General features: G+C 37.5%; 1 protein-coding gene across 1 annotated transcript in view; it reads left to right on the top strand.

The window, feature by feature from the left end:
- The window catches only part of LOC125833420 (probable LRR receptor-like serine/threonine-protein kinase At1g67720), a 91,440-nt gene extending 78,654 nt beyond the window's left edge, over positions 1-12,786 (top strand). Inside the window, exons 3-16 of the mRNA XM_049512568.1 lie at positions 1,551-2,082; positions 2,291-2,802; positions 2,965-3,097; positions 3,256-3,327; positions 3,433-3,501; positions 3,592-3,663; positions 3,970-4,038; positions 4,606-4,760; positions 4,847-5,088; positions 5,829-5,955; positions 6,029-6,097; positions 6,181-6,367; positions 11,705-11,840; positions 12,175-12,786. Of these exons, the coding sequence (XP_049368525.1) occupies positions 1,551-2,082; positions 2,291-2,802; positions 2,965-3,097; positions 3,256-3,327; positions 3,433-3,501; positions 3,592-3,663; positions 3,970-4,038; positions 4,606-4,760; positions 4,847-5,088; positions 5,829-5,955; positions 6,029-6,097; positions 6,181-6,367; positions 11,705-11,840; positions 12,175-12,510 (2,711 nt within the window). The 3' untranslated portion in view covers positions 12,511-12,786. The remainder of the gene's footprint in view (positions 1-1,550; positions 2,083-2,290; positions 2,803-2,964; positions 3,098-3,255; positions 3,328-3,432; positions 3,502-3,591; positions 3,664-3,969; positions 4,039-4,605; positions 4,761-4,846; positions 5,089-5,828; positions 5,956-6,028; positions 6,098-6,180; positions 6,368-11,704; positions 11,841-12,174) is intronic.
- Positions 12,787-15,040: the final 2,254 nt, after the last annotated feature.

The raw sequence follows: 15,040 nt of genomic DNA, 5'->3' as shown, positions 1-15,040 counted from the left end.
AGAAGAAAAGAAGTACATGCATGACATATGTGTTTGTGTGGTGGGAGTGGGTGAGGTTGTGTCTACTGCTTTTGATGGTGCTCTTTGAACAAAAATTCCTATTTGATTGGTAGTTAGTTTTACTTGAAATGGAAAATGGAGAAAACAAATATAGAAGAATAGGTGAAATTAAATGTTTTGTTTGTCTCATTTCTATGTGTTACATACTTTATGGGATGTATCTATAGTTGAATGCATATTCATGGGATGTATGTATTGTGGGTTCATTCTTGAAAATCTGATGGAACATGTTACCATTTTAAATCTTTGACTCGGTATCATACTTGTGGAAAGGGAACTCTGATTTAGAACAGACTCCGAGCAGGAAAAGTTTCGACCTTTTGGAGGATAAAATTTAGACTATGTTGAATAGCTTAATCCAATCCTTGAAGGCTGGCTTGCGTCAATTGGTGTCCAACGGACAATGGTGTCATGCCTATGCAGCCTAATAATATGATAAAGATCTGGCATTGATTGAGATTTGACTCAACTTGTTATAAATGAGAGAAACATTTCCTGATCCCTTTGTGCAGATTGTTACAAGTAAAACACTAGAAATAAGCATAAGCCTGGAACCACTTACATCAAGTGGCCATTCAATTATTTCAAGTTAAATTCTCAATGCAGCTGTCAGCCTGTCCTTGTCATTTCCCATTGCACAAATTAAAATTCTGCCAGATGCCATAGGTGATTTTGACTTGTGAGAGCTGATAGAAAGAGTTATTAAATTGCATAAATAAACCACATTAATCATAAAGCTTTTGTTGGCAATCATAGAAAGTGTTGATAGTCTCAAGCAGAGAACTGATGATGTACTCAGAATTTTCTGTAAGTTAGTGGTTTGAGACCTCATTTCGGCTTTAGTAAGCCAGATCCTGATCTAGATTTAAGGAAATCGCTGAAAATGATGTTTAGTTGTTGACACTGCATTTGGCTTTAAAAATGCAACTTCTTGGTGTAACTAAAACAATAGCGTCTAACAGAAAAGTGTTATGCAATCACTTAAGTTTCTGCGAAGCTAGAGAAATTAATAGGAGGTTGGACAAAAAAGTATTGGGGAGAGGTGCTTAGATAGGACATGGCACATTTTCAACTTACCGAAGACATGACCTTAGATAGGAGGATGTAAAAGGTTAGTAGTTAGTGGAGAATTGTTTCTTTATTAGTTGCTATGTTTTCTTCAATGTCATTTTTCCTGTTCATACCTACTTTGATTTGTTGAACTCGAGCCGAGGGTCCTCCATAAACAACTTCTCTACCTCCACGAGTAGGAATAGGTCGGCATATACTCTACCCCCCCCCCCCCCCCCCCAAATCCACTTGTGGGATTTCACTGTGTATATGTTGTTGATGTTAAGAGAGATTAATAAGACATGAAGTAAAATTTCTGGGTGTTGCTAAAGGAGAAAGCAGTTCTCATTCTTTAATGAAGTTTTACCAATGGGTGTGAAAGTTGGTGGATATATATACATTCTTTATGCACTGCTGATAAATTTTAAACTGTCAAACAGGTTTTGTAAGTTTAGATTGTGGAGGCAAAGACAACTTCACAGATGAACTTGGTCTTAAATGGACTCCTGATACTCAAATGATTAGCGGAAATATAGCCAATATCTCTGTAGCAAATGAGACGAGGACACAGTATATGGCCTTAAGATACTTTCCAGCCGATAACAGGAAGTATTGCTATACCCTTGATGTGATTCCCCGAAACAGGTACCTTGTAAGAGCAACCTTTCTATATGGAAACTTTGATAAGGACAATGTTTACCCAAAGTTTGATATCTCACTTGGGGCAACTCATTGGGCTACAATAGTTATATCTGATGCTAATACAATGGAGTACCAAGAGGTAATATTTCTAGCCAAGGAACCTTCCGTAAGTGTCTGTTTATCCAATGCAACCACTGGGCTGCCCTTCATTTCTACACTTGAGCTCCGACATTTTAATGGTTCAATATATATGACTGAATTTGAGAATGATTTTTTCATGAGCGTCTCTGCTAGGATAAATTTTGGCGCACAGAGTGATGATCCTGTCAGGTATCTTTCAGTTCTTCTGTTACTGTGGCAGCTTCCAAATCTATGTTCTTGCACGTTCTTGTATATTTTTAGAATATGATAGCCATTGACATTTTTGAACTGAAACAAGCAGGCTTAGGCTCTGTCCCTAGCATGGTTTTCTTCTGACTTACTGTTTTTGTTCGATTTCCGAAATTTTAATCTTCCCTTAATGTCCTTATTCTCCTAGGTACCCTGATGACCCATTCGATAGAATATGGGAATCTGACACCATAAAAAAAGCCAATTACCTTGTTGATGTGGCTGCTGGTACTGAAAGAGTTTCTTCCAAAATGCCAATTGATGTGAATACCTTAAATGGTGAGATGCCTCCTCAGAAAGCAATGCAGACTGCTGTAGTAGGAAGAAATGGCTCGTTAACTTATCGTCTGAATCTCGATGGTTTCCCTGGTTTTGGTTGGGCATTTACTTATTTTGCTGAAATTGAGGATTTGAAACCTGGTGATAGTAGGAAATTCCGGTTGGTTCTCCCGGGAGCTCCTGATATCAGCAAGCTTGTTGTTAATATCCAAGAGAATGCCCATGGGAAATATCGTTTATATGAGCCCGGCTACTTCAACTTGTCGTTGCCCTTTGTATTATCTTTTCGTTTCGGAAAGACATCCGATTCCACCATGGGGCCTCTCTTGAATGCTATGGAAGTAAACAGATATGTAAAGAGAACTGATGGCTCTTTAGACGGTAAAACCATGTCTTTTTCTTTGAACATTATTATAATGTGGTTCGTTGAAATGATTATCTGCAGTTTATTTCCTTAGAAGGATTTTTCTGTTGTAATGAGCATCTTTGTTCGTTAGTTTCAAAATAGTAAGGCATGTCCCTTACTCTTTGCATGTGTTTCAGGACCAGTTATTTCTAGTTTAGTCTCGCACTACTCTTCTGCCAATTTGATAAACGAAGGTGGTGACCCATGCTTACCAGTCCCATGGTCCTGGATCCGTTGTGACTCAGATATCAGACCAAGAATAACATCAATGTATAGTTCATCACTTTAGCTTCTTTATGCGTAGTTTCATGTGTTCCACTTTCTGCACTTCAGTTATGGAAGAATTAAGATTACTTTCTAGTTTTCTCTTTATATTGTTCTCGCAACCTGAAGCAATGGGCTATAATTCACAACTGTTACTTTGGCAGTAAATTGCCTGGAAAAAATTTGACTGGAAATATTCCGTCGGAGTTGACAAAGTTGAGCGGCTTAGTTGAGCTGTAAGTCATAATATCATACTGTTAAATGTTCCATGCATATGCTGTGGTTCCCTTCTTTCTTTTCTGCTGCTGTATAATCAATATGCACCCATGTTCCTAATGCAGCTGGCTGGATGGGAATTCACTGACTGGTCCAATACCCGATTTTAGCGGATGTCCCAACTTACAGATAATGTAAATTGAGCTGCCTTTTTCAATTCAACTTTTTTAGATATTCTCTTAAAACACATTAAGTGGTGAATCTAATCATTATGTTTCTTGCAGACATCTTGAGAACAATCAGTTGAGTGGACAGCTTCCTTCAACCTTAGAAGACCTATCAAATTTGAAAGAACTGTAAGCAGCAGAATTATTTATTGACTAAATGTACAATTACTTGTAGAAATTACTTAAGCATGTTAGGCTGTAGATGCTATTCAACTATGAGTTCATGCATATGGCTGATAAGCTTAACTCTCATATTAAGCTTCTGCTCATCAGAATAAGAATCTAGCATAACCCTGGTTGAGCTGCAGATCATGATCACGTCCTTGGAACTTTTTTGGCTCCACTTGTGTCCCTTTCTCTTATTTTAGCTTGCAGTCTTATGTACTGCCTCTAGTAAAGTTCTCTTCTCTTTCTTAATGAAAATGATGATTGCAGGTACGTGCAGAACAACATGCTAACTGGAAGTGTGCCATCTGGTCTTCGTGATAACGGTGTGATTTTGAAGTGGGTATCATTTCTGTGCTAAGTGTTTGTTTCTGGGGCCTTGTATCTTGTCATGCATTTATACTGTACTGCCATGGAAACTGTTGAGTTTACTTTTTAGTGCTAGAGAAACTAAATTCTTAAATGTTGGATTGAGGCGGGTCTAAGTAGCGTGAGATGGATAGTGAGGATTCATACCGACCCCAACTAGCTTTTGGTTAAGGTATACTTGTTGATGCCTAAACCTTTTCATTTCAGCTACCAAGGTATATCTATAGGGAGCTCATGGTAGAGACTCAATACTCCTTTCTTTATGAAAGCAGATGATCTTAACATAAGTTGGCTTGTAAAGATACTCATATGTTAAACCCTCCGTGCTTGGTTGTGGTTCTTATTTCAGTTACTTTAATGGTTCTTACTGCACATTCAAAGTGTCTTCAGTCTCTACTAAGCTTGACTCATTGCTTTACATTTTATATGTCGAAATTACAAATCTTAAGTTTCTCTGATAGACATGCTGCATTTCTAAATTGTTTGGCTTGTCTGTTTCCTTACTAAATCTGCTAAAACATTCCATATTCTCCTCAGTTACACTGGAAACTTTAATCTTCACGAAGGGGAAACCAGTCGCAGCCGCAAGAAAATCATTATTGGATCATCAGTTGGGGCTTCCGCTCTTCTTCTTGCTACTATTGCCTCTTGCATACTACTGCAAAAAGGGAAAAAAAGCTCTCCTAAGCAAGGTGTGGTGCAATACTTAATTTTGTCATTTTCATTATACATAATTTTTTTTGGTGGGATTCACATTATCGTTCTGCTTCTGCTTTAGGCCACCTCGAGATGAATTTACCTCCTCAAAGGTTTGTCTCTTCCTTGGGAGATGCTGCAACAGAAGCAGCACACTGCTTTACATTAGCTGAACTTGAAGAAGCGACCAAGAACTTTGAAAGAAAGGTTGGATCAGGGGGATTTGGAGTTGTATACTATGGGAAATTGAAGGACGGGAAGGAAATTGCTGTCAAACTTCTTACAAATAATTCCTTTCAGGGAAAGCGAGAGTTCTCAAATGAGGTAAATAGGTGGATGCTCCTATTATATTCTAGTAGCTTGTCATGATGCATAAGCATGGTCTTAAATGTCGGGACTGATGCTGGCTAAAAACCCATTATTCATTTGTTTAACTTTGTGAGGAAGATCCAGATATAAGAGGCTTCACCATTACACTTCAATGTTTTTAGATTATCGAGGAATCCATTGTTTTACTTTTGGAACTCGGGGATAATGGGCCCACCCCTCTACCTTGTTTAACTTATATACCAAATTTGGTGCAACAACCAGGTTTTGAAGTCATGACATGCACCTACCACACTCCTGCTCTGTACTACCTCTACCTCTGATGTCGAACCAAATCCCCGGAGGCTTCCTTGACACTCACATTATTTTTGCTTTTCAAATCTGCATAACATCTCAGTATAGAAAATGAAATTTTGCGTAATTTAGAAAGGATTAATTTAACGCCAGAGTGTCTTTCTCAGTGGTACTTTTTCACACTCATCAAATGTATATTGCATAGAAGGTCACAGGCTATAAAACCTCTAGACCAGCAATGTACTAGAACTTGATTAAGTTGTTACACAGTGCTGCAACTTTTCCCTCTACATTGTGCAATTTTGGATCTGATGCAAATTAGTACAACCATATCCAGTTTATATGTGTCAAATTTACAATTTCCATTCTAGTGAGGGTTTTACTGAATTAAATTGTTATGGTTTTCCTGGACTTAATATGTGATTGGATGATATTTGGCGCAGGTCGCTCTGCTTTCAAGAATTCATCACAGAAACCTTGTACAGTTTCTAGGATTTTGTCAGGAAGATGGGAAGAGTATCCTTGTGTACGAATTCATGCATAATGGAACTCTTAAAGAACACCTCTATGGTAAGTTCATCTCTTACATGGATTACAGAAAGTTCTAATCTGAATCATGCTCAATGTGTATAAACATTGGCAGGTCCTCAATTACCTGATCGAAGTATTAACTGGATCAGGCGCCTTGAGATTGCTGAAGATTCTGCAAAAGGTTTGTAAGAAAGGAAGAAGTTTTTCGGATTAGACGAGAAGGATCTTTCGATATTTACTGTGTTACTCTTATGCTTGTTTCAGGAATCGAATATCTTCACACGGGATGTGTCCCATCCATCATCCACAGAGATGTGAAAACTAGCAATATTCTGCTGGACAAGAATACGAGAGCAAAGGTTTCAGATTTTGGTCTCTCCAAACTTGCAGTAGATGGAGCTTCTCATGTGTCGAGCATAGTCCGTGGAACTGTAGGATATCTGGATCCCGAGTATGCATTCTTCTCTGGAACTTTGAGTTTTTTATTCACTGTACAAGGCCAAGCGTTGACTGCATTTTTATTCCACAATTTTTTGTTGCTATGTGTACTCTTAATTTGTCGGAAGGATCATATATATTTTTGTCTCTTGAAACCCTATTAGCAAGAAGGACAAAGTTTTTCTATGAATCTTAATGATGCAAATCAAGCTAGTATTCCTAACTTGAATTATATACCTGAGTTTCAAAGCCATGGGAAAAAAGCAAATCATGGCTACATGAGTAGTTTTCCCATAGCACAAGCTAATCTTTAGCAGTTTTGCTTCACCAATTAAAAAGATTCTGCATAAATGACTCGTCCACAACTGCGACATTTCATTTTGAAAGTGTCTCGGTAACAATATGATTTATTTATTTGATTCTCAATGCTAGATCATATCCATGGTGGTGTAAGATATTCACTTGACTGATCTTCAGTGAAACTGGAGAGCTCTGTGTATTTAATTTGTTTTATTGGCCTTGACATCACCTAATCCTCCTCTTTGAGTTCTTCCATGCAACGACGACAACTACGCACTATTGCCCATTTAATTGGTTTAGCTATATCAGTCCTCTATAACGATTCTGCTCGGTTGTGCCCGTCTCATTCTACTAGAAATAATTTAAAATTCTACGGAAAAAGGGAGATTCTAGGGCTTCTCTAACCAGACTTTACTTCAATTATGTTATGTTCTTTTCGTCAATATTTATGAAACTTCTTTCTAGTACTGCCATGTTCCAATATATGTGACACCATTTGACAGTGCACGGAGTTTAAGAAACAAGGAAAGTGAAACTTGTGGTCTTAAAACAAGCCATAGACATTTGTGTGGCAATAAATCTTCTCATAAGGGTAAAATATAAATTTTAAAGCTAAATTGTTCTAAATATAGAATAGTGTCGTTCTTTTTGAGAACGAGTAAAAAGGAAAGTATGCTACATAAGTTAAGGACAGAGAGTATAATAATTAAAACAACAAAGGACTTGTGCATAATCTCCTTTACAGGAGTGTCGACAGTTGATACATCACCTTCTCTTTTAAAACTCTAGTGCTATTCTCTATAATGTCATCTGGATTTGTTAAAACTAGATGTTATGTTCTTTCTGCAAGTACTATGTTGAACGCTCAGAAATTTTACCTGAAGTTCGGTGGGTAATGCTCCTAAGTTGTCTTTTCCTAATAAATTATACGTTCTTGTAAATTAATGGAAAATCTCTTTCTTATTGCAGTAGTTTAGCAGTGAATAAATACAATACATTAGGTGCTAACTAAGGAAAGAAATTAAGATTGATTCCTATGAATCTGCAGTGATTCCTATAAATCTGCTACCTAAATATAGCTATGTATATTACTAGATTTAAGTCTATATACATTCTATAACACTCCCCCTCAAGCTGGAGCATATATATTGATCATGCCCAGCTTGTTACAAAGATAATCAACTCGAGTTCCATTCAATGCCTTAGTGAGTAAATCAGCTACTTGCTCTCCTGTCTTCACGTAGCCAGTGGAAATCAAGTTTTCCTGAATCTTCTCACGAATAAAATGACAATCAACCTCAATATGTTTAGTTCTTTCATGATACACCGGATTTGAGGCAATATGCAAGGCAGCTTGATTATCACACCAAAGTTTTGCTGGTGTATGATGTTCCAACCCAATTTCAGTTAGAAGATGATGTATCCACATAATCTCACACGTAGACTGTGACATAGCTCTATACTCAGATTCTGCACTAGATCGAGATACAACACTTTGCTTCTTACTTCTCCATGAAACTAGGTTCCCTCCAACAAAGACACAATAGCCTGTAGTCGATCTCCTGTCAATTTTGGATCCGGCATAGTCAGCATCTGCAAAACACTCAACACGAGTATGACCATGATTGCTATACAATATCCCAAGTCCAGGGGCTCCTTTCAAGTAACATAAAATCTGCTCCAAAGCTGCCCAATGTTTGATTGTAGGCGAGGACATAAACTGGCTGACAACACTTACTGCAAAAGCAATGTCTGGACGAGTCACACTGAGGTAGTTTAACTTCCCAACTAACCTCCTATATCTCTCGGGATCATCAAAGAGGTCGCCGTCATCTTTCATAAGCTGCACATTGGGAACCATTGGAGTACTGCAAGGTTTAGCTGCTAACTTTCCAGTGTCTGCAAGAAGATCAAGAATATACTTTCTCTGAGACAACAAAATTCCCTTCTTGTTTCTATTCACCTCTATACCCAAAAAGTATTTCAACTGACCCAAGTCTTTCGTATGAAACCTAGTATGCAGGAAAGATTTGAGGGAAGAGATCCCCGCATAATCACTTCCTGTGATGACAATGTCATCGACATACACAACCAGTAAGATAGTGCCAACTGCTGATTGTCGGTAAAAGACTGAGTGATCACATTTGCTCATCTTCATCCCAAACTCCAGGACTACCTCGCTGAACTTCCCAAACCAAGCTCGCGGACTCTGTTTCAAGCCATACAAAGACTTTTTCAAATAACACACTCTCCCATACTCCCCCTGAGCAACAAAACCAGGTGGTTGCTCCATATATACTTCCTCTTGAAGATCACCATGAAGGAATGCATTTTTGATATCCAACTGATGTAAAGGCCAATTCTCAGAAGCAGCTAGAGATATGAACAAGCGGACGGAAGTAAGTTTGGCAACTGGAGAGAAAGTGTCTGAATAATCCACCCCATAGGTCTGAGCATACCCTTTAGCCACAAGCCTGGCCTTAAGTCTTGCCACAGAACCATCTGGATTTACTTTAACTGTGAACACCCACTTACATCCCACTGGTTTCTTCCCACTAGGTAAATCCACCAAATCCCATGTGTGATTTTCCTCTAAGGCATGTATTTCCTCAAGCATCGCATCATACCATCCAGGATGAGTCAAAGCTTCCTTCATTGTTTTGGGTACAGAGATAGATTCTAAAGAAGCAACCAAGGACCTACGTTGAAGAAACTTTGTCCTCAATTTCAGAATATTTCTTCAGTGGATTGTGAGTCATGTCTATTTGCCAAACACCATCGTAGCTCAACAAATCCAAGGGTTAATAAGCGGGTGGAGTCGATGTTTGAGTTAGTTCATTCTGATGTTTGGGGACCATGTCCTGTTGTTTCTAAAACTGGATATAAGTATTTTGTCACATTTGTGGATGATTTCTCTCGAATGACTTGGATTTATTTTATGAAGAGTCGTTCTGAAGTGTTTACTCACTTTTGTGCCTTTTGTGTGGAGGTCAAAACTCAATTCAATACTTCGTTGCGTATTCTGAGGAGTGATAATGCTAAAGAATATATGTCAGAATTGTTCCAATCCTACATGAGACAACACGGTATTCTCCATCAAACTTCATGTGTTGATACACCCTCTCAAAATGGAGTTGCCGAGAGAAAGAATAGGCATCTGCTTGAGACAGCTCGAGCACTTTTGTTCCAAATGAAGGTCCCTAAACAATTTTGGGCTGATGCAGTCTCCACAGTTTGTTTCTTGATTAATCGCATGCCATCGACTGTTCTTGTTGGTAATGTGCCTTACAGTGTTCTTTTTCCAAACAAGCCACTATTTCCAGTGGAGCCTAAGGTGTTTGGAAGCACATGTTATGTTCGAGATGTTCGGCCATCTGTTACCAAGTTGGACCCTAAAGCATTGAAGTGTGTTTTCTTGGGTTATTCTCGCCTTCAGAAGGGGTATCGATGCTATTCTACCGAGCTTGGTAAATATTTGGTGTCAAATGATGTGGTATTTTCAGAGACGACACCATTCTTCTATGCACCTCCCAGTTCGACAACTCAGGGGGAGGAAGATGAGTGGTTAGTCTATCAAGTTACTCGTGATGTGACAAAACAATTAGATGATGTCCTTCATTCTCTTAGTTCCCCTATTGAACACAATTTGACTACTGGGCCCACATCTTCTACTCCGGTAAGACCACCAATTGTTCAAGTTTATTCGAGAAGACGAGAGATCGATGATACATGTCCTTTTCCAATAACTTTATTTGTCTTCAGATCACGAAACAAACAATGATCAGGAAAGAACGAGATATAACAGTTTAGGTCCCTAGTAAGCTTGCTAACAGACATCAAATTAAAGGCTAACTTTGGTAGACCTAATACAGATGACAAGGTAATAGAGGATGTTGGTTTTACAATCCCAGATCCTATAATCTTACAGAGCGAACCATCAGCAACCGTCACAGGAGAGAGTGCTCCATGTGATCGAAAGCTAGAGTATATATTAGGATTACCTGTCATGTGATCTGTGGCACCTGAATCGATCACCCATTTATTCGAAGAGGATATAAGACATGCTTTTCCTGACTCAACAAGGGTAGTAACCGGAACAGATTTCTTTTGTAAGTTTTGATATTGCGAGAATTTTGCAAACTCTTCTGCTGAAACCAAAATTCCTTTATCCGAAGATGTAGGAGTCACAATTTCAGTCATTTTCTCCAAATATTTTAGTAGCATATGAACTTATCAACAGCAAGTATAACTAGAAGCATGTACGTCAGTTTGTGACCCCACAAACACAGATGAACAGAGTCAAATGATTTTATCAACCAAGAAACCAATTGTCGACGCAGAATAAAGAAATTGACTACTTGACCAGTAGATTCAGCAAGCAGTGAACAATAAAATACCCAAATAAGTAGTTCAGAAAAAAGAAATCTTGAACCAGCAGTTTATCCACACAACACCAATTATCTGAACTGAAGTAGGAGCTAGCAGCCACGGAACCACAAATCACAGACCAGATTCAATGTCGCAGAACAGAAACAAACCTGGAAGTGAAGAACAGACTTTTTGAATCGTGTTTTAACACCAGAACATGCACCTTCACGTGCTGGTGTGTGATGAATAGGCGAACTGTATGAGCAGTGTGTGACTGCCACTGGCTTCACACCCAGATGATAGAGAAGACTGGTTTGGCCGGAAAATATACTCCACCTCCTTCTGTGGTGGCAGTACGCAGACTGACCACTCTAAATCAGTGGATTAGAAATCCAAACTCTTCCGTAACACAGCCAAAACGACACGAGCCAATAGGCTCTGATACCATGTAAATTAATGGAAAATCTCTTTCTTATTGCAGTAGTTTAGCAGTGAATAAATACAATACATTAGGTGCTAACTAAGGAAAGAAATTAAGATTGATTCCTATGAATCTGCAGTGATTCCTATAAATCTGCTACCTAAATATAGCTATGTATATTACTAGATTTAAGTCTATATACATTCTATAACAGTTCTTCAGGACTTTTGGATTGACTCTTTTAATTTAATGTCTATACAGATATTACATTTCCCAGCAGTTGACGGACAAAAGTGACGTTTACAGTTTTGGTGTCATTCTCTTGGAGTTAATATCTGGCCAAGAAGCAATATCTAATGAAAATTTTGGTCTCAATTGCCGTAATATAGTCCAGTGGGTAAGATTATTTATTGATCATATGCACTATCTTTGATAATAATTTGCTACCGAATTTTCACCTTAGTACTTTCTCCCTTTAAAAGAAGTTGATATCTTCTTGCTTCGGATATAGTCCTATATTTTTATACTCAGTAGGTGTCCCAACGACCCAACCTTATACATTCATAATGTCTTTAGTTTCTTCTAGTGGGAACATCTGACAAATTTATATAGACTCCTGCATAATCCTATTGTAGGGAAAGATTTTATCTGTTGAACCATGCTATAAAGTTCGGTGCTGTCTTAGACATTTACTGGATGGATTTTAAAACTTTCTGCTTCTAATCATCCAGGCGAAACTACACATTGAGAGTGGGGACATTCAGGGCATCATTGACCCCGCTTTACACAATGATTATGACATCCAATCAATTTGGAAGATAGCTGAGAAAGCTTTGATGTGTGTCCAACCTCATGGAAACATGAGACCATCGATATCAGAAGTTATCAAAGAAATCCAGGATGCAATTGCAATTGAAAGAGGCGCAGAAGCAGTAAAGGAAGGTAGTTCAGATGACATATCCAGGCATTCGATGCATTCCTCCCTACATGCGGGTTCAATGGACCTAGGTGCAAGTGACCATTACTTGTCCATTGATGAATCTATCACAAGACCAGCAGCTCGATAAGTTTTTTGTTCATATGACTGTAGAGTTTTGTTCATATAATAGACCATTAAGTTGTGTTATTTCCAATTCCTTTTGCCATCATTCTACATATTTCTCAAGGTCTAGGATTACACAATTGTTGTTATTGGCACCTTTTGTTGGAACATAACCTTCTTTTGTGCTGTGCTGTGTAAAGGCAAGTTTTTTAGCACATTTTTAGTTTCACATTTTTGGCTTGAACCAAGAGAAAAAAAGTTTAAGCAATTCTTTACTTCTATTGCCCTTTTGATAGAAATTCTTATGGTTAAAACCATATATATGAGTGGCTACAGACTTTGCTGAGGGCCTGCAACTCTGGTTTCCCTCAAGTCACTGATACATATCAATACTTGTTCCGTTTTACACATTTATGATATAGGAATAGTTCAATGTTAGAAAAACTGGATTTTCTCTATGAACTAAGAAACTATAAGTAATAAGAATTATTTACCATCTGGGAAGAGAGAACAATCTGATTATGAAGCAGATTTACTGATCTAGGAAGATGCGCTCAAGAATGTGGAGTTTATTCTCCTAGAGGACTTAAGTCATGTAAATTTATTAAGTTTTCCAGTGTACCAAAGAAAACATTAAATGGTAAATGTTGGTGTAGAAATTTTGGCTGATTGAGTAAGCTATGTGAACTTCTTGTTGGAAGGGGTTACAGTGATATGGACAAAGTTATTTGGTACTTGTGTTGGTGGGAGGTAGTGCGTGCTCGATGTAGTAGTTGAGCTATGTAACTTGGTAAGAGGTTTGTAATACGTGCTCAAGAGAAGTAGCTGAGTTGTGCAGCCTAGTACTGTAGCACATGCTCCGTAGCTTGATACTTGTATTGGTGGGAAATAACATGTGCGCGATGAAGTAGCTAAAGTGTGCAACATGATACTTATGTTGATGGGAAGTAGCACGCGCTCGATGCAGTAGTTGAGGTGCACAATTTGGCACTCATGTTGGTGGGAGGTAATACGTGCTTGAGAGAAGTAGCTATTTTGTGCAACCTGGTATTCATGTTGGTGAGAGGTAGTACATGTTCGATACAGTAGCTGAGGTACATAGCTTGGTGTACTTGTATTAATGGGAGATGGCACATGCTCGATGAAGTAGCTGAGGTGCGCAACTTGATACTTGTATTGGTGCAAGATAACACTTGCTCAATGAAGTAGCTGAAGTGTGCAACATGATACTCATGTTGGTGGGAAGTAGCACGTGCTCGACAAAGTAGTTGAGGAGCGCAACTTAATACTCATATTAGCGGAAGGTAATACATGTTCAATAAAGTAGTTGAGGTGCGTAAAAACTGATTCGAACGGAAAAGAGGGGTAGTCATGTGAGGGAATATGTAGAATGGAACAGTCCAAACACACTAGACCAATAGTATATTATTGATCAATGATTGGCCCCATGTCCTACCATTGCTACTGTCTTTGTTGCAGTGTTGTACAACATTGCTGATTATGATACCTGCCATTTCTGCTACTTGATCAATTAGTTCTGCACCACATTGGAGAAGACTAGTCAATGTACAATCTTTTTGTTGCTAGATTAAATTATTAAAAATTGTGATGTATCTACTTAATTGAGTTGAGAATCATTCGAAAATAACATTTCTATCTTTACGAGATAGATTGGTAGACTCAATAAAGTTGAGGTCTAAAGCCAAGCTTCAAAGAAAGGTCGAACTTTCTCTCTCTTTTTTTTAATGGAAGATTGTTTACATATTTTTATTTAAAGTATGCTTTTCTAGTTTTTTTTTAGATACGAAACAAATAGTTATTATTTTATAATCGTAGAAGGGCCTAAAATGTCTTTTAACTATTTGAATTGATACAAAATTACTCTCCGTCCCACCAAAAAGTTGACGTCAAGGGTATTTGGAGGTCAAAAGGTGTATGGAAGGTACTTTTGTACCAATTCAAATAGTTGAGGGGGATTTTAGGCCCTTCTCCATTTTATAATTGATTTTCTTTGACAATTTCTTTCAAGGAAAATTGTCATATGTAGCTTATGGAATAAAAATATCGACAATGCAAATTTTCTATAAAGATAATATAGAGTTGGAATAATAAAACTTGGTTCAATAATTTGCTAAGTTGATATCAAAATATAACCTTGATATAATAAAATCCCAAAAAAAAATTGGCTCAACAATTTAAATTTGACAAAAAAAAAAAACTTTTTTTCATAAAAAACAACACAATGTTCTCCAAAAATATTTTCTTTAAAGTAATAATCCTCACATAATTTTACCTAAATTTAGTCTTCAAAAACTTTTCATAAATGTGACAAACGATTACATATATACATGTTCAAAATAATAAATCATTTGTAATATGTCTTATTGTATATAAAGTATTTAAATTATTAAGACATTGTTCATTTAATGATCATTTGATTGGTAAACAAGTAATATTTGGATTACAATAACGATTACATATATACATGTTCAAAATAATAAATCATTTGTAATATGTCTTATTGTATATAAAGTATTTAAATTATTAAGACATTG

This window comes from Solanum verrucosum, unplaced genomic scaffold (genome assembly GCF_900185275.1).
Source record: "Solanum verrucosum unplaced genomic scaffold, falcon-dt-bn FXZP01000142.1, whole genome shotgun sequence".
Taxonomy (NCBI): Eukaryota; Viridiplantae; Streptophyta; class Magnoliopsida; order Solanales; family Solanaceae; genus Solanum; species Solanum verrucosum.
Note: the sequence above shows the minus strand (reverse complement) of the source record. Positions and strands in the feature narration are given on the sequence as shown.